The sequence below is a fragment of the Megalobrama amblycephala genome, linkage group LG1 (genome assembly GCF_018812025.1).
Source record: "Megalobrama amblycephala isolate DHTTF-2021 linkage group LG1, ASM1881202v1, whole genome shotgun sequence".
NCBI classification, from domain to species: Eukaryota; Metazoa; Chordata; class Actinopteri; order Cypriniformes; family Xenocyprididae; genus Megalobrama; species Megalobrama amblycephala.
Window position 1 is genome coordinate 4,339,079 of NC_063044.1, and position 26,132 is coordinate 4,365,210.

The window sequence follows — 26,132 nt, forward strand, 5'->3', positions numbered from 1 at the left end:
TTTTTGGCCAAAGTCCAAATAATTTTGTAATGTTTAGCACTTTGTAAGTACAACTGCAGTTATTACAAATTAGCCACCATGACCTCACCTTTAACACAGAAGGACTGATTTATCTCAGACAGTTTCACTCAAAAGGCAAATTGGTCTTGAGTGTTGCAAAAATGCCAGCAATTCCTCTTCTTAGGTGACTGAACACTAAACCAGGAGCTAAATGTTTCTTTCACTCGCCACAAAGCACACACAAGCACAAAATACACACCATGTCCACAAATAACAGATACCACAAAACAAAGTCATTACAAATCTCAACAGGCATTTACCAATATCTACAATAATTATAAATTAAAACTGTGCAAATTGCCCCACATAGTATCTGCGATAATCATCGTCATGATCATCATGTGTTTGATGATCTAAAGAAAATATAAATGTGCATCATTATGCACACAAATGCCACAATATGGGGCATCAGCTGCTCATTGTCATTAAAGGTGAAGTATGTCATTTATACAACATTATCGGCACTAAACAGAATTGCAAAAATTACTGGTTTTGAAACAAATTTCAAACTGTTTATGTTCTCCATTCTCTATGTTCACACCAAGGACATTTCAATATCTAGGGGAAACTCATTCATTAGCATTCTCATTCATCTTAAAGGTGCAAAGTGTATATTTTAGTAGAATCTATTGACAGAAATGCAATACAATATACATAACTATGTTTTCAGTGGTGTATAAAGACCTTACATAATGAACCGTTATGTTTTTATTACCTTAGAATGAGCCATTTCTATCTACATACACCACGGGTCCCATTACACGATAAGCCGTCATTTTGCGTTGGCATGCCCTAAATGGACAAACTGCTCTACAGAGCAGGTTTGCTTGACTGGCTACTCTCTGCTGTCTCAGACGACGACTTCTTTGTGTTGGCCACCGTAGCTTCTCTTTATTGCAATTCACAACCTCACCGCTAGATGCCGCTAAAATATACACACTGCACCATTAAATGTTTCTCGATAACTACTATCATATTTGCATTAAAAAAATGTAGTCAGAATACGCAGCTACGTTGGAATTGCCATCAAAGAGGAAAGATGCTTTTTGCCTTCATAATGATGTAGTTACATGATCTACCAGCAGGGGCAAACTGCTGATATTAACCATACAAAACCTGACCCTGTGGTTCAGACAGATAGTCCCACGCCAAACTAAAGCCATTGGTTAAATCAATGTTGTTATGTCCCAGTTGAGCCACTCAAACAAACAGTGGTTTTAGTGGTGTTAATGTCACAGAAATTACACACTTAACATTTAATCTACGCTGCAACCTCATTTCAGTGTCTTGCAGTTGCATATTTTTATAGCATATCCTATCTTGATCTGAGCATAAAAACATACTCTGAGTGAGGAATCATTTTGATCGATGTCTTAGGTTGGAATTTGTTCTAAATTTTGTCTTTGCTTTCTGGCTCTCATCCTCTCAGTTCCTCCTACACTTCCCAAATCCCTATGGCAAAGGATTTGAATGCCTTTTGGGAGATGATAAGTATGCGAGAGAAGAAGCAGTTGCTAACTAATACTGACTCTTGAACATATCAACATGTCTGGTCGACAGTCATCTCTGACCACTGACACAAGGGAATCAGATCTGGCATACTACTCCATTAAGGCATTGACCCAGACCCTTTGAAGGCTTCTACATATGGCTGCATTTTGCATGCTTGAGTATACCAAGCATGTTTTCTTGAAGGGAGCACATCATTAATAGTGATTAATAGTGACACATTCATCTAATGTGTGCTTGATGTCATGTTCATTATACAGAATCTGCTTTAAGCAACTTTCACCTCTGATGATTGAGTCTGTGCCTGATGGATTTATTCTTCACTTACTTTGTATGGTCAAACTTTAGTTGCTTTTCCACTGTCGGCCCAAACTGTTCTCGTTACTTAACCGTTCCATTCTGTGCCAATCTGGTGAACCAAGCTCAAGCAGAAATATAACTAGAACTGTTCCTTTATGTTCTTTGAATTGTTTGGCCCAACGATGGAGAAGCAGCTTTTGTGTTTTTTTTTGTTTTTTTTTGCTTTAATATTGGGGTCTAAGACGTACAGAAAAAGGCACATGGGCAATACTGGGATTGATCAGCCAATATCTAAACCTTGCCTTGGCAATTGATTTCTAACAAATTCAAAGATGGTTTTAATTAACCTAAACACAAACAGCTTTACTTTTTACATGTACCTAAAAGCATCAATTGATTCCAAAATATATGCAAACAAAAATGCTGGTGTGCTGGTTTCACTAACTTAACCAGCAGAATGTCCTTGACCAATCAGCTTCACCCGATAGACCAATTTTTGACCAATTTTTCCCCCCACCAAATTTTAGCATAAACTTGCATGGAAATTTGTGTAGGGTTCCTTCGGTTCAGTCTGAGCTCACACACTCTGTAACACATTAACCAGTTTGGTTAAGTTTTTGACAAGTTCAGTTAAGTGTATCTTTTTAATTTTCTGTTAATCCAGAGACGTTGGTTGTAGATGTTTGCTTGCACTAGTTCCTTTTGGACCTTGCAGTGCAGATGGGTTTTCTCTACTAAATCATCAACATCACAGACGACTATACTGTATAACACTAGAGATAAGACTCTGTTCTTCATCAAAGGGTTTGTTAGCATGTACATTTGTGCAAATCTTTATTAACAAATGTCCACCTTCTGCTCGCCCATGTAATGCGACGGACAGGTGTCCATCATGAGTTGTCTGCTGAGCTTCAGAGAGGGCAGCGCTCTCACAAACTTACACGGGTGAAGCGACACACATACATACACACACCCCTCGCTCCAGCCAGGGCCCTCAGCCAGAGAAGGCGAGAGTGGTCAGACTAATGGTCTTCGGTGAGATACCTGGAGTCTACTTCAGCTCACAGGTTTCTCTCAGCATTGCCCTGTGGAACACTACAACACTTTCCTCTGTCCACCACCACTATGTCCTCTGTTATCGAACTGCATGTGGAGCCATCTTGTGGTGTGGAGTTGAACTGCAGGCATCCCTGCCCAGTACCCATACCATTCTGGTTGTTGGACACCAACATCTGCTTCTCTTCTGGACTGCCGAGCCGGGAGGTAGTAGTAGCGATATCAGGCAGCCGCGGGAGGTTGGAGGAATGAACCAGGATGCTGCCACTCTTCATCTGAAGGGTCTGGCTGTAAGTGTGGCGGTATTCCTCCTCAATGTCCCTCCCAAGCTTCCAGCGTCTCCATTTCTTCAGAATCTCAGACTGAACCTGACCAATCCAGAAGATGCACAGAATGGAAAGGAAACAGATTTGTGAAAATGGAACTACCTTTGCGAGGTTGTGTACATTAAAAAAAAAAGTTGAACTCACCTCTTTGTTGACAAAACAATATAAGATTGCCACCAGCAGCCCCTGTGAACATGTCAGAGCATGAAAAGAACAAATCATTTAAAGTCGCCATGAAATCAAAACTGACAATTATTGTTTTGTTTTTAATAAAATATTGCAGTGTTTATTAGGGATGCCCTCTAATAGTCAACTAAATGTTAGTCGACTAGAAGAGGCTTAGTCAACCAAGATTTTATTAGTTGGTTAGTCACAGAAGAAGAAAAGAGAACTCCACTGGAAGTGGTGAAGATCGTTAAAGGCAGGTCCTTGCAATTACTGTATGTCAGGCAGGAAATCTAAACATTCGCCTATCATCCATCGCCCTCAAATATGGCTTATAATTTGAAACATGGCTGCTTTACATGGCTCCTCGCTATAACGTTAACCTAGATAATTGTGCACTATTATTAGGCGCATATTCAAGTGTTGAAGCATGTGGAGCATGGAAGCTGCGCTTACTGCATGACATAAATGCGCTGGCGCGATCACTTGCATTTTTTCAACTTAAAATACTCCGTCATTTTTTGTCATACAGATAAGAGTAATACATCATTCCAAACTGTAACTACTTTTATTTGTGTACACTCGTACACAAAACGTTGTGCTTTTATTAAATAAAGAAAACAAACAGTATGCACTTTCTGCAGTTTTGGTCTCCCTGAGCAGCAGCGCGTCACATAAATGAACCAAAATTCAGCATATAGGCTACTTGTCTCACAGACATGAGAGATATATACGTATCTATAGAAAGCTTGAAATGCTTGCGGCAAGCTTTATGCATGTGCTTGCGTGTGAGGCATTTATTCGCCCCCCAGAATATCTTTAAGTAATTAAATATATATAAATATGCAATTAGTCGACTAATGTCTTAAATGAATGACTACTAGTTGACTAGAAAAATCTTTAGTCAGGGACAGCCCTAGTGTTTATTATAAATCTTTGCACATCATTTTTTAATTTCAAACTTGTCGCTCAACTAATATAGTACATAGATGCATCATTGGAGAAATTAAGCAGCTAGTCATGATTGTGTCCTAAAAAATGTAGTAACTTTGTAGAACATCTGTCATTTGAACCACATTGGTTCAATAATAAATAGCTTGTTAATGATGTCATGCAGGTGGAGGAGGGATAACTTCTAATTAATTGATTCTTTATTCTTAAAAAAAAAAAAAGCATTATCTATTTAGGTCCATGTCATACTAACAAGAAACTAACTTCCATTAAGTCTATTAAGTTCCAACCTCACATCCTTGCAAAGCTGTTTGCGATGTTCATTAGAACTATGGTTTCGCAAATTACAAAACTTGTGATAATAGTTGGCAAACAATTCTTTTGAGAAATTCACCACAGTATAAACTGATCACCGTTGAATGTTGTGTTTTGAATGCTGCTCCCAATAGGATGTTGGTGTTCCAACCAGTCCTTTTAACTGCCTTTACCAGCGAGACTTCCTTGATCAACCAGCTTCACCAGTAGTAGGACCATCATCTTTTGTTGGTCAAGAAACAACATCCCTATCGAATAGTCCAAACCCTGACTCTTACCCTACACTTAATCCTAACTTAAACCAGCACTAACCATCATAAACCACCTTGGTTCAGCAATTCAGGCTGTTCTTTTCAGCAGGGAATGCCATACAATTTCTCTAGCTCAACTAATACAGTAAAATTAGAACTGCCAAGTTCATGGGTTTGATTCCCAGGGAACACACACTGCTAAATGTATATAATAAATGTCCTGCCCAGCTAAACATCATGAAACAAAAACAAAATTCTTTCAGAAATGTATAAAAGTAATAATCAGTCTATTTTGCCAATGAGCTAAAGCTGACAATATGACAGACACTTTGAGTTCAGTTAGTGCAATCCACAGTAAGATATTCAAAAGCCAATAAGCATGAAGTGTCTACAGATGGATACATAACAGTCAAGCTTTATGGCCTTTCTCTCTCTCTCTTTCTCTGAATCTCTGAATGAAGTCTCATCAGGGCAATTCCTCCAGGCAGATGATACTAATTCGACACATTGCAGCTGCGCTCCACTTGAGTGTCATTATCAGTTTGTCAAAGGGTGAGTCAGCCAATTTGTTGCGCCTGCTCTCTCAGAGCAATTAGTCCTGACACTGTAAAATAAGCTACAAAATGTCAAATTATTTTTTTTCAAAGCTGCTGCCCAATCAAGGGACATTTGAATGCATTGCTAATTTGCAGCATATGGGGCTTTCAGGGAGATTTTGGCAAGGTGAGGTGATTTCTCTCTTTATCCATGACTGAGTGGCATATCGAGAACATAACAATGTTTAATTTGTTATTACACCTGAGCTTTGAGCTTGTTGTCCATATGTTAGTGTGGGTCTGAGTTGTGCTTCATTCAGAATTGAACTGAATTAAGTGTATCTTAAATTCAAATTCAATTCCTGATTTTGAATTGAGGTGACAAACAAGATACAGAATTGTAATGTGAATAAAATATATTAATAATAAACGTATCCATATAAATGCTGTAAGAGTAGCTCTGCACTGAGTCGTGAGTTGACGATATTGGAACACTTTTCGTGAGCCGTTGTCTAAAACGTGTGTTACATACAAATCTTTACTGACTACCGCAGTTGGGTGACATCATAGGTGTGCTGGGGCAAAGTATATAAGAGCGCCTGGAAAGAATATCATTAGATTCTTTGTTTTCAGAAAACTGTTTGTTTGTGCACGTGATCTCTGTGTTGGTGGCTAGGGGTAAAAAAAAAAAAAAAAAATGTTTAGGAGATGTAATGCTGTGCCCAAGATATATAACTCCGGAAGATGGCCATGATCTGAGTGTTATATGTCTTGGGCGGAGCATGCTCAATCTGCCCTCGAGGGGGCTGGTTGTTCTCGCTATGATCACTTCACAGTGAGGAAGCTCAGCTCCTGCCTGGCTCCCGACTGTGATCGTGGGGGTCGCAGATGGAGGTAGCAAATAAACATGAGATGGGTTTAACCCTTTCTCAGGCATTGCCCACTAGTTCTTCAGATCTCAGGTCAGAAATGGAAGCTCCCCTGGTGGCCTCTTCCAATCTGGCAGAGAGCATGTTATTGGCCCAATCTTGTTCTATGAAACTAAATGTGATGGGAGTTGAGTTTTGTGTCTGTCTCCTCCCTCACCCCCACAAACGAGGAACTGGTCGAGCTGGTGACCCTTGCCAAGTTAAAAATAGATTGTTCAGTGGATAGAGAGGAATCTGCCCCAAGCAGGTTGGATGACTGATTCTTTGTGGGTCATAATTGTTCCAGAGTAAACCTTCATTTCATCCCGATCTCCACACTGAGGTGGCAAGATCGTAGGAGAAACTGTTTTCGGCCCGTGTTCACGCCCTGTTATGAATTGTTAAGCCAACGTTAAGGGGCGTGATGAACACGGATATGCGAGCTACCTCATCCCCACATCCCACATCATCATTGGTCATCCTTCTTCCTCCAGCACTTGGAGTGCAAAGGTGTTAGCTATGTGCTCCCTCTGTGATCACATCTATAGGCTAGACATGTCTTTTGGCTACACATAACAGAAAGATTAGTGTCCCACTTTCTCTGTCATCGAGTTTGGTGGCACGGGGCTGAGAAGTATTTTTCTGCTTCTTGTTGAATCACATTTATATGGAGTAACGGGCTGGCACTTTCCTTGGGGAAGGGGCAGCTATCTGAGTCCCCTCCTAGATCGGGGGCTGCATCGGTCTGTTTCCATGTATGGATGAGCAGTACAGTAAGGAGAATGAGCTTTTCCACTTCTTCATCTCACTGCTTCATTTGTTGCCCCCACGGTCTATACCTGGAGGGGATAAGTGCGGACATAGTGGAGAACTATGTCAGCATGTTTTCCTAATGGTTTGTGAAGAGTATTGGGAAAGAGTATAAAAGTGGGCTCTGTCACAGCTAGCAGCCCACCCTTTGTCGTTTGCTGGAACTGTAGGAATGGGCAACCATTAGCCAACAATAGTTACTTGGCAGAGAATGGTAAGAGAGCATTACGACACTCCACTCTTTCAGTAGCCCTCAGGTTCATACTGGAGTCAGGTGACTTTACGTCAACTAGCTCTCTAGGTACTGGTAGACCTGGTATTGGGTAGAGCGTTTCTCTAGAGGTTCGGCTTTAAAGTCTTTCGATCCTCAGAAGAAGATGGGCAGTCACACTCCTGTGATGATCTGCGATAGAGAACGAGAGGGGTGGAACTGGATGTGGTGCTCCATCCCAATGCTCTTTTGCCAGATTTCCCCAAAGAGCAATGATATGTTTTTTTAATAGATCAGGCATTTGAGAGAATGATGGTGAAGCATCTCCTGGTCCTTAGGATGGGATGCTTAAAGGGTTAGTTCACCCAAAAATGAAAATAATGTCATTTATTACTCACCCTCATGCCGTTCCAAACCCGTAAGACCTTTGTTAATCTTCGGAACACAAATTAAGATATTTTTGTTGAAATGCAATGACTCAATGAGGCCTCCATAGCCAGCAATGACATTTCCTCTCTCAAGATCCATTAATGTACTAAAAACATATTTAAATCAGTTCATGTGAGTACAGTGGTTCAATATTAATATTATAAAGCGACGAGAATATTTTTGGTGCGCCAAAAAAATTTTTTCAAAACACTGCTTCAGGAAGCTTCGGAGCATAATGAATCAGCGTATCGAATCATGATTCGGATTGCGTGTCAAACCGCCAAACTGCTGAAATCACGTGACTTTGGTGCTCCGAACAGGTGATTCGACACGCTGATTCATTATTCTCCAAAGCTTCCTGAAGCAGTGTTTTGAAGTCGTTATTTAGTTTTTTTTGGTTGTCCCTCTAGAACTATGGCTGAGGGTCCGGATGGCACCCTCTGCCCCTCCTCTTTGGTTGACAGACACAATGAGGCTGCGATCTACCTATTCAGTTATACCCCTGGGTCATTTAGATCATATAATATGGGTGGTATTGAGCTGTGGACATTGCCTCAGTCTGTTTGTTCTGGGTCACTAGGTACGCTCTATGGCAATCTTTGTCTATAACTTAGCTTGCTGGTGATTTCACAGCACAGTGAGAAGGCATTTCTTCAGTATGGCATAGTGGGTGTTTTGTTCCTATAGTGTCAACTCATGATGCAGTGTAGAATTCCACTTAGAAAGGGAATGTCTCAGGTTATGACTGTAATCATGGTTCTCTGAGAAGGGGAACGAGACACTGGGTCACATTGCCATACTTTCGGCATGCCTGTACGTCCTCCTTCAGACAAATGAAACTGATGAAGTTCTTTCTAGGTGACCTTATATACTCTGCTGGCGTGCCTGTAACGTCACCAAACTGTGGTAGCCAATCAAGATTGGCATGCAACTCGTGCTTCAGACACCGGCTCACGAGGTGCGTTCACATAGCATCAACTCATGATGTAATATCTTGCTTCCCTTTTCAGGTCACCATTGCTACAGTCATAACCTGAGACATTTTTTATAATACTAATAAGCCTAGTATATAATAACTATTTTTTCAGTATGTTTCAGTAGGTTTCATTATATATATATATTGAAATGAAATTGCTCTGTTGTGTGACTGTGTTGAAATTATTTGAATTAGTCTGCAAATTCAAACTGAAAATTCACAAACTGAAAGGAAAACAGTTCTGAAATGAATTGTATTGAGGCTTTCTGACCTGGAAAGAGTTAAAGAAGAGGTCAATGAAGAGCTTTGTGAGGCGCAGGGGTAGAGCACCATGTGAGGTAGACTCATCAGTAACAAACGAAAACAGGACCGAATGGATCCCCAGTAACGGAATCAGGGTGAGGGTGGACTTAGCAAGCCTGAAAATGAGAGAAAAAAGAAAGATATGCAGGTCATCTGGAAACAACCACACAATATTGTGCAAATGCTTAATGGGACAGTTCACTCAAAAATGTAAATTCTGTCGTCATTTACTCACCCTTATATTGTTCTAAACCTGTATGACTTACTTTCTGTTGTTTTGAAGAATATACTCAATATTCTATACAACGGTTTTTCCTAACAGGGGTTCATGAGGGAACTGCAGAAGGTCCATGAGTTAGTGAAAAACTAATAATTAAAATTAATGTAAAATTAAAATAAACATTTGAATTATTAGAATCTTTTTTTTTTTACAGTACACAGTAGTATGCCTATATTTATAATGAGAGTTAAAACAAAATTATAATAATATGCCTTATATTATGTGCAACCCTATATATATCAATAAATTGAGAGAAAAAAATACAAAAACTTACACAGTGTCTACACCAGACGTGAGCGGCATGACGTGGCATGACAAATACAACCCATTATGATCAGTGATGCTGTCTACACTGGATGAGGTGCAGTGTGACACAACAAGACAAACTAATGCCCCGTGTTCGCATCCAGTGAAGACAGCCTCAAGCTGTTGCTGGGCAGTGTGATGCAACATCTGTCGCATCCGCTGTGGACATGGTGTTACTAAAAAAGATTAAATATTTTATCTGTTCATTTGCATGTCATGTTACCATTAATATCAGAGAACTATGAACATATCAATGCGTTCTTAAATTATTGAAATATTAACTTAAAATCTCGAGGGGTACTTCAAGTAAATATATATCTATATATATATTTCAAGTATAGAAAAGTTTTTATGTAATAATTTGCATGTTGCATCAACACCACTTCATAGTTCCAAATGTTATTGGTTTTCAAGTCTCTCATAACCAGTTGAGATGCAATATGTCTGTAGGCTCTGAATTGAAGGAGATATGAGATTTTCAGCAAATAACTAAAATTTCAATCTGTTTCTCTAAAGCAAAAGGTTTAAAATAAGGGTGAATAAATAATGCCACACATTCCAGTTTTGGGTGAACTAACCCTTTAAACTGTAGGACACCCACCGGAACTTGTAGTCAGAATATCTCATTTGGTGCGCCCTCAGTTTGGACACGAGGATCTTGATGATGTGTATGAATATGAAGAAGTTAATCTGGAAAGAGAAGAACACATCATAATGTCCTGGTTAAGACCATTATGTCATATTAGCAGGACAAAACTGACATAACAGTTCCCTCACAGCACAATAAATGACTCAAGACTCAGATAAGGGACTGGGGCGGCAAGGAGAGTGGGGGAAGTCAGTAATGCTTGGCAGAGTCTGGGAACAGTAGTCGAACAGTCCAGCCCTGTGAGAATTCAAACACAGGAATTCCTGCCCACTATAGGAACACTTGAACAGTTACGCAGAAACATTACTGCACATTGCTAAATGCTCATCTGCACTTCATAGCCAATATAAGCATTATGGATGCTGGGCAATTTTGCACAGTATTGCGCCTTTCAATGCAATCAAGTGGAAATAAGACACTGGAGGAGGGGAGGGCTATTTTTTGAAATCATAGCAGTAGACCTTAAAACATATTGCGTGTAGTCGCTTCGTGATTTACCGAGAGTTGACATTATATGGCACTGTGCTTTGTGAATAATGGAAATGACTTCAATTTTGTATGCTGTGTTTAATGCTAAAGCAAATGCAATGTAATGGGGTGTGACGGTGTGAGCATAAATGGAAACTGCCAGGCATAAAACAGCATAAAACATTTAACCTTCCTGTGTTTTTCATATTCCTTCTGTTATGTCAAATTATTACAGTCAAGGCTGAGTCACAGTAATATCATTATTATGATAATTCTTACTATGAATATGGTATGGGTGTCAGGGTTGGGCAAAATTCAGAATTTAAGAATCGCCTCTTTTCGAATCATAAATGTGAATTTTAATTGAAATAGCTACAGGATTTTGAATTGGAATGACAGAAGAGGAAATTGCATTATTAATATTTCATTAATCTTGTGATTATATTGCTTTTAATATAGACTGATCATGCCTATTTATGGAGCCCCTGAAGGGACATGGTGATTGGAGGAAAAAATATATTTCAAAGCTTTTGCATTCTCTCTCACAACTTTTGAACTGCTGTTTGGTCAGCAAGTCTCGCTAAAAAACAGATAATACTGATGAATTGTGTGTTGTTGTTGTTGTTGTTTTTAAAAATTGTATTATTTCTGAATCTCCCGGCCCTTTTCTTTTTAAACACTGGGTCACTGAAGTTGTAAAGACATTAAATTCTGAGTGAAAAAGAAAATCCAATGACAAAAAATATATGAGAAGCTCAGAATCAATCAATCAATCAATCAATCAATCAATCAATCAATCAATCAATCAATCAATCAATCAATCAATCAATCAATCAATCAATCAATCAATCAATCAATCAATCAATCAATCAATCATCCATGGTTGGTCGGTTGATTGATTGATTGGGATTGTGACATCAGCAGATGTAGAGCAATTAGATGTTTAAATGTTGTTTAAATTATGTTAAATTATTACAAAAACATCATAAAAGAGGCGTGTTGCTTTTGTTGTGTTTGCAAGTCCTGAATCCATTCCCCTCTCTTTCCTTCTACTTTCCTGTCCATCTCCAGATAATCAAGGCAAAAAATCAATTTTGGATTCATGTTGACTTCAAGGGTTGAAGAAAAGTGGCATTACAGGAGGTGAAGTGTCATTAACAGTGCTCTGGATGTGGGAGACTCAGGCAGGTAATTACAGCTAAGAGAGGTTGATGAGGGACATGAGCGAGTCTCTCACTCACCAATACGGCCAGCAGGATGGGAGAGCGAATAATCCACCAGTACTCCATGTGAATATTCTGCATCCAGCATCTGATCAACAACAAGAGATCAAATACATCACTGTAAATGAGCAAATGTGGCCTACTTGTCTTCATTTAATAGACTCAACACACACAAATAGATCACTTATGAACACTTAATGTTTTTGTTTTTTTCAAAAAATGTTAAAATATGAGCATCAAACATGATACATCAGGCTTTTGCGGATTGTTTAAAAATATTTTGTCTAAAGGTTCAATAAACTGTTTCATTAAAAAAAAAAATTAAATAAATAATGTTTTTCTCCCTTCTTCTCCTTCTCAATTGAGTAACTGGTCTATAAATGATTGGATGAATTTATGTGTGTTGATATGTGCAAAATTGTCAGACTTTATAGGGTTGATATAGTCTAAATATATAATATTTTAGGTTACACTTTTAAAGTGTCAAAACATAAATATTTCTTTTAAAACTTTTTTTTAATCCTGATTCACTATGATAAACCTAGAAGTGTTTATATTTTATACCTAGCAGGGAGGTTTTCATATGCATGTCTCGTCACATCCGTAAATAGAGAAAAGTTGCTCTGGTTACTTTGATGTGTGTATGGTGTGGGAGTGGCATATAGGTTAGTTGTCACAGCGAGTGAGAAAGGCTCAGCCAGAGCTGAAGCACAACCAAAACAATGTTCTTCCACAAAATGCATGCGGTTTTGTTTTTAACAGCTATAGGTCCAAAAGTTACATAGTGTACCTATTAACATACTTATACTTACATACAAACATGCTTATTATAGGGTTAGTCTTAGGTTTAGTTGCTTAAAATGATTCTTATTTTACTTTTGTTGATATATAAGTACATGCAATTTGTAACAAGGATACTGTAAAATACTATGTTTAAATATAGACAGAATTATAGTACATTTAACACCACTGAAGAAAATATTGTTCAGATAGGAGCTTACTTTTTACTGAATAGTACTGTACTTATTTGTGGTCAAATGAATCCATCATGCACATTTTTTTTTTTTTTTAATTCAGTATATCAGTGAGAACATCCAGTTAATGTAAATCCATTTTTAATTTTTTACACTCCAGTTTTGTGTGAAAAAAAAAAAAAAAAAAATTGTTTTTGGCAGTTCTATTAAATAATGCATAAAGAAAAAGATGTTTACAGTTCTAGCTGATATTACTTCAGGTTGATTCATCAGACTAGAGATGGAATGTCAAATCAAGTGCATTGCAGTTTTTTAAGTAGTAGTATTTCAATGCATACTGAAAATGCAGCATTATCTCAGTATCTGGAGTGATAGTGTGGAAAAAACGCAGCGACACGGTAACAAATAGCATCACAGACAGATAGCATGCTGTCTGATGACAGTGGAGATGATGCGTAGCTTATCAACAGGAAGGAGTGATTCTTTTATCTGCTCAATACAGCTGGATGGATGGGGTGATGAGTGTGAGAGAGTATGAACCTTTCCTCAACCCCTGCAGAGCATGACACATTAAAGATATACAAACCACACGACTTATATCAGTCACTGTGCCTTCTGGTGAGGTATAGAATAAATATTAAAAAGCGACTGGACAAAATCCCTTGTGAATGTAATGTTTTTAGACACAACTGAATGTTAAATTAAAATAAAATATATTATATTTTAAGTTTATTAGATGCAATTAGCTGAACTTTAGAGTGTTTTTGGACCTACTTAAAGGGATAGTTCACCCAAAAATGAAAATTTGATGTTTATCTGCTTACCCCCAGCGCATCCAAGGTGTAGGTGACTTTGTTTCTTCAGTAGAACACAAATGATGATTTTTAACTCCAACCGTTGCTGTCTGTCAGTCAAATAATGCTAGTGGATGGGAACTTCTACTATAAGAGTAAATAAAACTTTAAGTCCTAAGACACGAAACGATAGGTTTGTGCGAGAAACCGAACAGTATTTATATCATTTTTACCTCTAATACACCACAATGTCCAACAGCATTCATCACTCGATTCGTTTGGTCTGATCGCGCTCTGACAGAGGCAGTGATGTCTCGCGCATATACTTCAATGAGAGCGAGACATCACTGCCGTTGTCAGAGCGCGATCAGACCTTACTAACGAGTGCTGCACGCGGTTGGACATAGTGGTGTATTAGAGTTAAAAAATTATATAAATACTGTTCGGTTTATCGCACAAACCGATCGTTTCGTGTCTTAGGACATCAATGTGTCGTCACGAGCAGCAGGGTTTAATTTGGACTTGTTTATGCAAGTTTTATTTACTCTTATAGTAGAAGTTCCCATCCACTAGCATTATTTGACTGACAGACGGCAACGGTTGGAGTTAAAAATCATCATTTGTGTTCTACTGAAGAAACAAAGTCACCTACATCTTGGATGCGCTGGGGGTAGGCAGATAAACATCAAATTTTCATTTTTGGGTGAACTATCCCTTTAAGTAGGACTTGCAGATCATAGAGTAAATTACTATGTCTAAGAACTTACAGTAAATGTATAATGCACTATAATAATGACACCTTAAAATAAAGTGTAACCAAATATACTTTTAAGTACACTACAAGTGCACATTCAATACAAATCAATAAGGATAACTATTCAAATAGTTTTAGCATGTTAATAAATATGTGACCCGTGCTGAGCAAATTTTCACAATCTCTATTAAGAAAACCTCAAAATGATGTGTGATTTGTTGGAATCTGACAAAAAATGACTGAGCCACACTTGTTTGAAGCTGATGGAGTCAAATTTGAGAAAAATCGAGTTGAAGTTTTCTGAAGGTTCCAATTCAAAACCATCTAGTCCCACCTAATTTGTCAAAACCAAATATCTATAGGAAAATATATATATTTAACTTTTTTTTCAATATTTTACTTTGAAGTGCTGTAATTCTGTTTATATGTGTACATCAGGATCGTGCGCTGAGGCGTCTTTGTTTGCATGCTTCGGATCTGTCAGTCAGCATGAGTAAGATCAATGAATTTATATCAGCATGAGTTTGAAAATCACATTTCATTGGTTCAAACTCATGTCATCGAGAATTCACTACGAATATTCACAAAGTTGGAATTCTGTGCTTTAAAATGATACAAAACTTGTGCTGAGGGGAAGCGAGCAGAGAAAAACATCTCGGGTTACTTGTGTAACCCTGGTTCCCTGAATAAGGGAACGAGAAGCTACGTCAAAACATCAAATTCTCCAAAGCTTACGATTAAATTTCATATTTAAAATCACCAAAGAAATTTCTTAACTCTCAAATCATGAGCTTCCAGAGATTCTAATGACAGGTGCAGTGATGCAATTACTTTACCAATCGCCAACTGGCTCTCTTATTTAGAAGGCGGGACTTATTCCACTATATTGTGCGTTTCACTTTTTCCCATTTATAGTAATATGAGTGCACCGTCTTTGTATCTAAGTACAATACATTTGCTGCATAGAAGTGTAACTTATGGGAATTACGTACTGCAGTCAGGTTTTAAAATATGAATCAAATAGATACTACTATACATGTAACCCCAGCATTAAAATAAATGTACATCTTAAAAGCCTTTGCAACAATAACAGAGGCTGAACGAATGATTTACACTATGAGATTTTATAGCGCACTGCAAATTTAAAGACTATGTTGGCTGCTACAGGCAAAGCTGGATGTGGATGTGCATGTACATAAAAGTGCTCAATACTCGTTTATCATAGGGAAGCTGAATATCTGCAAAGCATCAGAGCGTCTAAGCTAAAGGTAGCGTGTGTTCACAATTTATGTATTTGATTTGTTATAAAACAAATGCTACAATGACAGAGTACTGCTGTCTGCCAACTCTCCAACCGCAAAAACACAATGACTGCTTCACGAGCACTGGCTTTCATCAGTCTGCCTGACGCTCCAGAACTTACTCTTCATTCTCGTACAAGTACTTCACAATTACCCACGGCAGCACGAATATCAGAGGGGCACCTGAGGGAGAAAGAGAGAGAGAAAGCTTGTGAGATGAGGCATAAACCATCTGCCGTGCTCTGTTTGGACATGCCATGTATTAGGAAGCGCTTCAACCCTGTTAATGAGTTCATGGCGTAAAAGCTTTGAACCTCTCACCCCAGCCAATGCACAGGTAGATGCCGAAGTAATTTCTCTCTGTCAAGACTGTGACGACCAGAAGGCTGTGCAGGTAGATGCCCTCCACCAGCAGCCAGTAGCTGTTAGCTAGTATGCTGTATTGCATCATCACCACAGCAACTCTGCAACCGACCGCCGTCTGAAACACGCACACATTCACGTGTTTTTGGGTCACTGAAAGCATTAGGCTAATTTTTAACCTGCCGCCTCTATTCAGTAAACAGCTATTTAACCCATATCTATACTAACATGCATTTCAAGGTATATTCTTGGTCATTTGTAACTTTTCCTGGTAATTTCTGGTCATGGACAGCATATTAGCATTGAAAATTATTTAGAAGAGTTTAAAAGCAGAAATTAGAAGCTGTTTATTGAAGCAGATTTAATGAAATCTTCTATGTTAAATGTACAGTTTATACTGCATGTTAATAATAATTATCACAAAATAATAATGAACATTTTACAGCATAAATCTTAGTAGTTAATTTTTAACAAGAATAAACTTGGATATGCTGAATGTAGTTAATATATTAGTAATAATTATTCATTTAGTTTTAGGGACACTGATTCTAACAAATTGCATTAAATATATCCTTTAAAAGTAGAATGAAAACAACAACAAAAACAAAAAAACAAAGGGAACAGAAAAGTTCCCCTAATTGAAGAATTCACAATATGCTGTCCATGTCCAAATTATTGTAAATAAACCAGAATATTCCTTTAAAATAATTACAGGCACAGGATTATTAACAATGTCCCTGAATCTAGAGATATACACTACCATTCAAAGGTTTGGGTTAGTATTTTTTTAACGAAATGTATACAAGGATGCATGAAATTGACACTTTCATCTTTCATGACACTTGAATGTTAATTCCAATTAAATGAAAATGTATTTTAGTTTAAATGTATATTAGAGACAATTGGCTAAACTTTATAGTGCTTTTTTGACCTATTCATCAAATAATCGTGAAAAAACCCTCATGTCGTTCCACACCCGTAAGACCTTTGTTCATCTTCGGAACACAAATTAAGATATTTTTAATAAAATCCAATGGCTCAGTGAGGCCTCTATTGACAGCAAGATAATTTACACTTTCAAACGCCCAGAAATGTACTAAAGACATATTTAAAACAGTCCATGTGACTACAAAAAAAAAAAAAAAAAAAAAAAACATATTTCAACATTAATGTTATAAATGTTATGAAAAACATATTTTAACCTTAATGTTACGAAGCGATGAGAACACTTTTTGTGCACCAAAAAAAACCCCAACCAAAATAACAACTTTATTCAACAATATCTAATGATGGGTGATTTCAAATCACATGAAGTTTCGAAGCTTTACGAATCTTTGGATCAAATCGGTGATTCGGAGCGTGAAAGTCACATGATTTTAGTAAACGAGTCTTCGTTACGTCATAAGTGTTTCGAAATTTCAATGGTTCACGTGACTTTGGCAGTTTGATACAAGCTCCGAACCACTGATTCAAAACATTGAAAACATTGAAAAATCTTAACAACCCAAAACAGTTGAACAGTAGTGTATTATTACCGTATTGTTTAATAAAGAAAGAAAGACAGCAGGTTATTAGACCTCGTTTTTAACCAGCCACTCCACCTCCAGTTCAGTGGTGATGTCCTGACCAACATGGAAGGTATCAGGCCTTTCCAACATGGCATCTTTGATGAGGATAGAAGAGGCTCGCAGGATAAAGGAGGCAAACAAGTTCATGTGGATGTTGTTTCTCATGCAGTGCAGCTTCCTGCAGGGATCAACAGGCAATGAATGAAAAGTCAGAAAGCATTACACTGTTCACACAAAGAAGCCCAACTCCTTAACCGTAGACACATCCACAGATCCAAAAACTGATGCAATAACACGTTTTCAATTTAAAATGTAAGCAGAAGGACTGGATGACTTGAATATTACCTAAAGGCCACCAGGATGCCCAACGCCAGCACAAGTGCCCCAAGAGACAGAGAATATCCAACGGTGTACATGGTCCGGAACTGACTGAGAATCCGTCCGTACTGCTGCTGCACACAGATATACAAATACATCTGATCAGACAATGACGCAAATGGACAGTTGAATGTGAACTAGATTACATGACAGTATTAGTAATATATTAATAATACTGTATACTGTAGTCTCTAAAGCAACTTCTAAAGTAATACTTGAATGTGCTTTTATATTACAACATGCAGGTTAAATTCTATGTTGATAAATGTTTTATACAGTATGGCCACATTCACACAGCAGCAGAATACGGTTGTCAGCCCTGTATTTGAGTCCTTAAAGGATTAATTCACTTTCAAATGAAAATTACCCATGATTTACTCACCCTCAAGCTATCCCAGGTGTATGTGACTTTCTTCTTTCTGTTAAACGCAATCAGAGTTAAATATCCTGACGCATCTGAGCTTTATAATGGCAGTGAACGGGACCAACGAGTATGAAGCTCAAAAAAGTGCATCCATCCATCATAAATGTACTCCACACGGCTCCGGGGGGTTAAAGGGTTAGTTCACCCAAAAATGAAAATTATGTCATTAATGACTCACCCTCTTGTCATTCCAAACCCGTAAGACCTCCGTTCATCTTTGGAACACAGTTTAAGATATTTTAGATTTAGTCCGAGAGCTTTCTGTCCCTCCATTGAAAATGTATGTACGGTATACTGTCCATGTCCAGAAAGGTAATAAAAACATCATCAAAGTAGTCCATGTGACATCAGTGGGTTAGTTAGAATTTGTTGAAGCATCGAAAATACATTTTGGTCCAAAAATAACAAAAAACTATGACTTTATTCAGCATTGTCCTCTCTTCTGCAATCCTTTCCATTGAATTGATTCCATTGAATTGATTCCTTTGACTCCTTTCATCTGTCGGCGTTGGTAATGCACTTTTACGTCACCGTGGTTGTTTTTGGCGATTTGGACATCCGCGACATGCACACTTACGCACCATTTTAAAAAATATAGCAATACCAAAATACAAACAATGTAGAATAGCTTGAATACAGCGTGCGTCTCCCTCAGACTGTAAACGAAGCTTGGGCGCACTAGATAACACGTCAGCAGCGTCACTGTCTGGAGCAGAAGGGGGCGGTAATGCACCAATAAGCTGGAGGCCAACCGCCGTAAAACAGGAAAGAAGAAGAAGAAGAAGCGGAGTCATGAACGCGAATTGACAACAGACCGGAAGAGAATACAATGCTGAATAAAGTCGTAGTTTTTGTTATTTTTGGACCAAAATGTATTTTCGATGCTTCAAAATGTCGCGGATGTCCAAATCACCAACAACTACCACGTCGACGTAAAAGTGCATTACCAACGCCGACAGATGAAAGGATTCAATGGAATCAATTCAATGGAAAGGATTCCGGAAAAGAAGACAATGATGAATAAAGTCGTAGTTTTTGTTATTTTTGGACCAAAATGTATTTTCGATGCTTCAACAAATTCTAACTGACCTTCTGAGGTCACATGGACTACTTTGATGATGTTTTTATTACCTTTCTGGACATGGACAGTATACCGTACAGACATTTTCAATGGATTGACAGAAAGCTCTCGGACTAAATCTAAAATATCTTAAACTGTGTTCCGAAGATGAACGGAGGTCTTACAGGTGTGGAACGACATGAGGGTGAGTCATTAATGACATAATTTTCATTTTTGGGTGAACTAACCCTTTAATAAAGGCCTTCTGAAGTGAAGCAATGCGTTTGTGAAAGAAACATATCCATATTTAACAAGTTATAAAATATAATTTCTAGCTTCCGCCAGATAGCCTTCCTTATTCATTTATATTTATTAATATATTTCAGATTGTGTTCATCAGAAAGAAGAAAGTCGTATACACCTAGGATGGCTTGAGGGTGAGAAAATCATGGGTAATTTTCATTTGAAAGTGAGCTAATCCTTTAATACAGTTATATTCACACCCATACAATTGATAACCGTACATTTTTAGGACTCACAACCACATTCTCTAGAAAAAAAAAAAAAAAAAAATGCAGTGTGTGAAAGGAACCGGACTGTACAGGTCTGTCATGTCATACAGTGGGAGAGAGCCACTCTGCTCTGCACAAACATGTGTCAACCATGTGTTGCCGATTATCACGTGTGGTTTCGGTAACTTACAGTGACAGAGATATGAGGGTTTTAGATAAAGTCACTGTCCTCCACTAAAGATGCTCCTGGCAGGTTTGTGTGCTATGCGTGACTCAAATTCTCCTCTCTCCACCCAGATATTAAAGCTGAGGTTGGTTATTGAAGATATGATGGATGAACTTGTGGCTGGATTGGACACTTGTCATGTCAAAAGTGATAAGACTTTTCAGTTTTATGGACATCGCCATCTTTGATATTACTTTAGTCACTTATGGTTACTGGTAAGAGAATACAGACAGTTAAATTGTGGTCTGTTACAGTTTGACATGTATCACATAATGATGATAAAAAAGAAGACTCTTCATTATATCCATAAAATCCATTACATGACATTTTAGCTCAATCTTTTGCCCTGATTTGCAGTCGGGGTGAATTGACACGTTGCAGCCAGTCTGCAGATTTTGACAGAATTCACAGAATACGTCTTTGAGATGGCTTTTGAGGGAATCTCTTTTCACATTTTAAAAGTTTAGTTTTTTTTCCACCTTTAGAGGTGCAGAAATTAACACAATTGATCTTAAAAATGTTTAAGATTGTATAGATATTTTTAACAACAATCACCTATTTCTCACATACCACGTTGATTTGTGTGGGGTCATGTGACTGACATTCGCTGGCATTCTTCTGCTTGCTGTACTGTCCATCTGCATCACACTCCAGATACACGAGCCCATGTCGAACTGACACATAAACACATACACAGATGGAGTGATCACACAGGGTGCATAAGAGAGTGTTATGTGAGCACAAGAGAATACTTCATATGGAGATAAATGTGTTAAATTAGTGGAAGAATATGAGCTAAGCTAAAAGAAGTGCATTATTTAAACTGCAGCCACATATAATACATTTTTTCACACTATTATTGACATGAATTTACTCATACATAAATTTAGTGAAACCTGTCAATACATGTCCTGCTAATATTTCACCCCAAAATGAAAAAATATTTAGCATAAAGAAAATGAAACCTTTTTTGAGACCATTAAGATTGCAATTCACTATAAAGGACGTTTTACTTAGATCTTTATTACTGTAGTAATTTTTTTTTTTTTTTTTAAATAGAAAAAAAAATCAGTACAAAATACTGCCATCATGTATACATAATATTGTTAGGGTGACGTCTAAAAACCTGATTCCAAAAAGTTGGGACACTGTACAAATTGTGAATAAAAACAGAATGCAATGATGTGGAAGTTTCAGATTTCAATATTTTATTCAGAATACAACATTGATGACATATCAAATGTTTCAATTGAGAAAATATATCATTTTAAGAGAAAAATAAATTGATTTTAAATTTCATGGCATCAACACATCTCAAAAAAGTTGGGACAAGGCCATGTTTACCACTGTGTGGCATCCCCTCTTCTTTTTATAACAGTCTGCAAACGTCTGAGGACTGAGGAGACAAGTTGCTCAAGTTTAGGAATAGGAATGTTGTCCCATTCTTGTCTAATACAGACTTCTAGTTGCTCAACTGTCTTAGGTCTTCTTTCTCTTTATGATGCGCCAAATGTTTTCTATGGGTGAAAGATCTGGACTGCAGGCTGGTCATTTCAGTACCCGGATCCTTGATCCTTAATTGATGCAGTATGTGGTCTGGCATTGTCATGTTGGAAAATGCAAGGTCTTCCCTGAAAGAGACGACATCTGGATGGGAGCATATGTTGTTCTAGAACTTGGATATACCTTTCAGCATTGATGGTGCCTTTCCAGATGTGTAAGCTGCCCATGCCACACGTACTCATGCAACCCCATACCATCAGAGATGCAGGCTTCTGAACTGAGCGCTGATAACAACTTGGGTTGTCCTTGTCCTCTTTAGTCCAGATGACATGGCGTCCCAGTTTTCCAAAAAGAATTTCAAATTTTGATTCGTCTGACCACAGAACAGTTTTCCACTTTGCCGCAGTCCATTTTAAATGAGCCTTGGCCCAGAGAAAACGCCTGTGCTTCTGGATCATGTTTAGATATGGCTTCTTTTTTGACCTATAGAGTTTTAGCCGGCAACGGCGAATGGCACGGTGGATTGTGTTCACGACAATGTTTTTTGGAAGTATTCCTGAGCCCATGTTGTGATTTCCATTACAGTAGCATTCCTGTATGTGATGCAGTGCTGTCTAAGGGCCCGAAGATCACGGGCATCCAGTATGGATTTCCGGCCTTGACCCTTACGCACAGAGATTGTTCCAGATTCTCTGAATCTTTGGATGATATTATGCACTGTAGATGATAACTTCAATCTCTTTGCAATTTTTCTCTGAGAAACTCTTTCTGATATTACTCCACTATTTTTCGCCACAGCATTGGGGGAATTGGTGATCCTCTGCCCATCTTGACTTCTGAGAGACACTGCCACTCTGAGAGGCTCTTTTTTATACCCAATCATGTTGCCAATTGACCTAATAAGTTGCAAATTGGTCCTCCAGCTGTTCCTTATATGTACATTTAACTTTTCCGGCCTCTTATTGCTACCTGTCCTAACTTTTTTGCAATGTGTAGCTCTCATGAAACCCAAAATGAGCCAATATTTGGCATGACATTTCAAAATGTCTCACTTTCAACATTTGATATGTTTTCTATATTCTATTGTGAATAAAATATAAGTTTATGAGATCTGAAAATTATTGCATTCCTTTTTTATTCACAATTGGAATCGGGTTTGTACTGTATAGTCTTAAAATATCTTTCTTTCATTTGATTTTGGTGTGAAACATGACCTAGAAATGTTATAAACATAAATGTTATATTTACAGTACCTTCCTTGTGCCAGGGCAGGTACCAGGGACAGGCCACACTCACTGTAGTGTTGGGCAGAGCATCCGGCCAGCAGGCATACTTATCAAACGTTCGATTGCACACCACACCTGGAAAACAACCGTTAATGTTAAAGTCTCCTAGTCTCTGCTTGCTGTGCTGGACAGGATCTGTATGTGACATGACCCCTGATCTGAGGGCTCAGCACTGTTTTCTAACACACATCCCTTAACAGCACTGTGTACTTTCATCATCGCTGTTGATACGATCTATGAACTTACACGTCAACTGTGACTCAAGCCATGCCTCACCTGTCATCGGCGGTTCTCTGCTGATATTTCGAAAACATTCATCTCGGTACATCATCCATCTTGCCATCAACGTTTTGAGGGATACAGCAGATGCCACCTGTAAGATCCGATTAGTGAGACCGCATGGAAAGGTTAACATTTTGTCATTATTTGCATTCACTCTCATGTCACTTAAAATAATATTATAATTATAATTTATTTTTTAATAAACACACAAAAGAAGCTAGCTAGCAGAATGTCAAGGCTGCACTTTGCCATTCAGTGAAAGTAGATGGTGACTAAAAGGCCCTATGTAAGTATCATAACAGCAGTCAGACCACCATGCAACAGCTTTGGATGACATGAGTTAGTGACTGTATGAGAACATAGTTCAGTTTGGGTCTTGGACTCAAGTGAACGCTCCCATTTCAATCAACAAAGCTTTTGTGTTGTGTCACTCACTCTGGCTTTAGGTGGTGTGTTAAAAAAATAACAATAAAACACTTTGACTGCAGAACTTCTGCAAGCTGGGATTCATTAATGAACCACTGTGATGTTATTATATTTTTTTCCTCACACGAATATGCTGAATTAATGCCTAATCTAATCTTCAGTGAGTTGCATAACACTCTTAGCCAACTCAAAAAAGAGCTGAGAGGTGCATGTTGCATTTATATTTGTCCTCTGCTCACTGTTTGCTGATAATACATAAAATATAATCTTTTAAAATGGGCACTTTTTAAGGATGTCACGTTAAAATGTTTACTTGAAAGTACATTTTAAATTTTTGTTTTAATTATATTTGTATTTGTCTTATTTTGATGTGTTGACTAACATGCTAAAGCACATGTAAAGTATCTGATTATAATTTGAGCATTTTAATTTGAAGTTACTGTATTTTAAATGTACTCAATTTCAACTTCACCATTATAAATGTGTAATTAGTTTCAATCAAAATTACATTAAAGTATATTTTAGTTTACCATAAATTTTGTCAGTACATTCAGCAAGTACAATTTAACAATATTTTAACAGAAGTAATTATACACTTACCTATAAGGATGTACTTAAGTCCTACTTAAGTGGGTTAAAGTGATAGTTCACCAAAAATGAAAATTTGATGTTGATCTGCTTACCCCCAGGGCATCCAAGATGTAGGTGACTTTGTTTCTTCAGTAGAACACAAATGATGCGCATCCGGTTGATGAGGTCAGAAAACGTGTTCTGATGACGGAAGTGATCTCTCGCGCTTTGCTTCAATGAGTGCCAGAGCGCGATCGGACCTCACTAACCGGATGTGGAGGGCAGTTGGACATAGTGGTGTTTTAGAGCTAAAAAATTATATAAATACTGTTTGGTTTCTCGCACAACCTGATCATTTCGTGTCTTAGGACATGAATGTGTCGTCACGAGCCGCAGGGTTTAATTTGGTTAAAGTTCCCATTGACACACATTATCAACTGACAGACCACAACGGTTGGAGTTAAAAATGATCATTTGTGTTCTACTGAAGAAACAAAGTCACCTACATCTTGGATGACCTGAGGGTAAGCAGATAAACATCAAATTTTCATTTTTGGGTGAACTATACCTTTAAGGCTCCAGTTTGGGTGACCAGATGTCCAGATAAAATCAAGACAGTCCCTATTATACGAGCCATGCCCCATGTCCTGATGGAGTTACAGGGCGACATTTGTCCCGATAATTAGTTTTTGTAAAAATAACTGCTTTAAATGGATATTGGCAACAGTAGGTATTATATAAAGAAGTACAACCACTGCTTCCTCTTCAGAATACTGAGAGCTATGGTACATAAACATGCAGTGAGCATGTGTGTAACAAATGCGCAAATGACGGAACAATATTTTCACGGTTATCTAGTCACTTTAAAAGACAGTGAGAGAAAAAAGAGAGGAAGGGGAATAATCTCTGACCTGGATGCAGGAGGAGAAACTGAGTAGGGTCAGAAGGAGGAATACTTGTGACATCCCTTAGTCCTGCTGCTGCTGGCACTGGGAGGGGAGCCGAGGGATCCAAAGGGATATGCTCACCTCATAGGAAGGCTTCAGCTGTCACCACACAACCTAAACCACAGACAGAGACAGACAGAGAGTCAAAGAGATCAACACGTTATCAAACAGCAAACAATGATCATACTGTCATATACAATATACATTTTTCATAGTATTTTGAAAAATTGTACTTTTCAAAAGTGAAAAATAAGGTTACATTTACACAACAACCATGTACTAAAAATGGAAAAGGTTTTCCTTTGCATTTTTGCATACAGATGACATTGTCAAAATGATCCCCGTTCACATGAATCAGCAAAAACAATACTAAAAACACTGTATTATGCATGCCAGGCCAGTAGTTGGCGATGTCAATTTGTAAAGAAACACTATAGACTGAGTACATACTCATGAGCATGATGTCAGAGTTTTCACAAATGTGCGTTTTTGTAACTTAAATTTGCGATTTTGGAATTGTAATTTGCATTTTCAGGCCCCCCAAATCATGTAAACGAACAACTAAAATTCATAAAAAGTTTTCAGTTTTTAGTTAATACATTTTTTTTTAAATGAAATTTATTCCTGCCATGCAAAGCTGAATTTTCAGCATCATTACTCCAGTCTTCAGTGTCACATGATCCTTCAGAAATCATTCTAATATGATGATTTGCTGCTCAAATATCATTTTCT

General features: G+C 37.9%; 1 protein-coding gene across 3 annotated transcripts in view; it reads right to left on the reverse strand.

Moving 5' to 3' along the window:
- Positions 1 to 296: 296 nt before the first annotated feature.
- gcgra (glucagon receptor a) overlaps positions 297 to 26,132 on the reverse strand; it is a 75,752-nt gene continuing 49,916 nt past the window's right edge. The window contains exons 2-14 of one of the 3 annotated variants that reach the window (XM_048170033.1): positions 25,365 to 25,514; positions 23,452 to 23,548; positions 23,143 to 23,250; positions 20,957 to 21,060; positions 18,132 to 18,235; positions 17,796 to 17,964; positions 16,177 to 16,336; positions 15,978 to 16,038; positions 12,051 to 12,120; positions 10,294 to 10,382; positions 9,075 to 9,222; positions 3,396 to 3,437; positions 297 to 3,293 (exon numbers count right to left, since the gene is read on the reverse strand). In XM_048170033.1, coding sequence (XP_048025990.1) covers positions 2,931 to 3,293; positions 3,396 to 3,437; positions 9,075 to 9,222; positions 10,294 to 10,382; positions 12,051 to 12,120; positions 15,978 to 16,038; positions 16,177 to 16,336; positions 17,796 to 17,964; positions 18,132 to 18,235; positions 20,957 to 21,060; positions 23,143 to 23,250; positions 23,452 to 23,548; positions 25,365 to 25,418 — 1,569 coding nt within the window. In that variant the 5' untranslated portion in view covers positions 25,419 to 25,514 and the 3' untranslated portion in view covers positions 297 to 2,930. Of the gene's footprint in view, positions 3,294 to 3,395; positions 3,438 to 9,074; positions 9,223 to 10,293; positions 10,383 to 12,050; positions 12,121 to 15,977; positions 16,039 to 16,176; positions 16,337 to 17,795; positions 17,965 to 18,131; positions 18,239 to 20,956; positions 21,061 to 23,142; positions 23,251 to 23,451; positions 23,549 to 25,364; positions 25,515 to 26,132 lie in introns of all 3 variants that reach the window. The other 2 variants (XM_048170113.1, XM_048169947.1) reach the window with 2 other exon arrangements.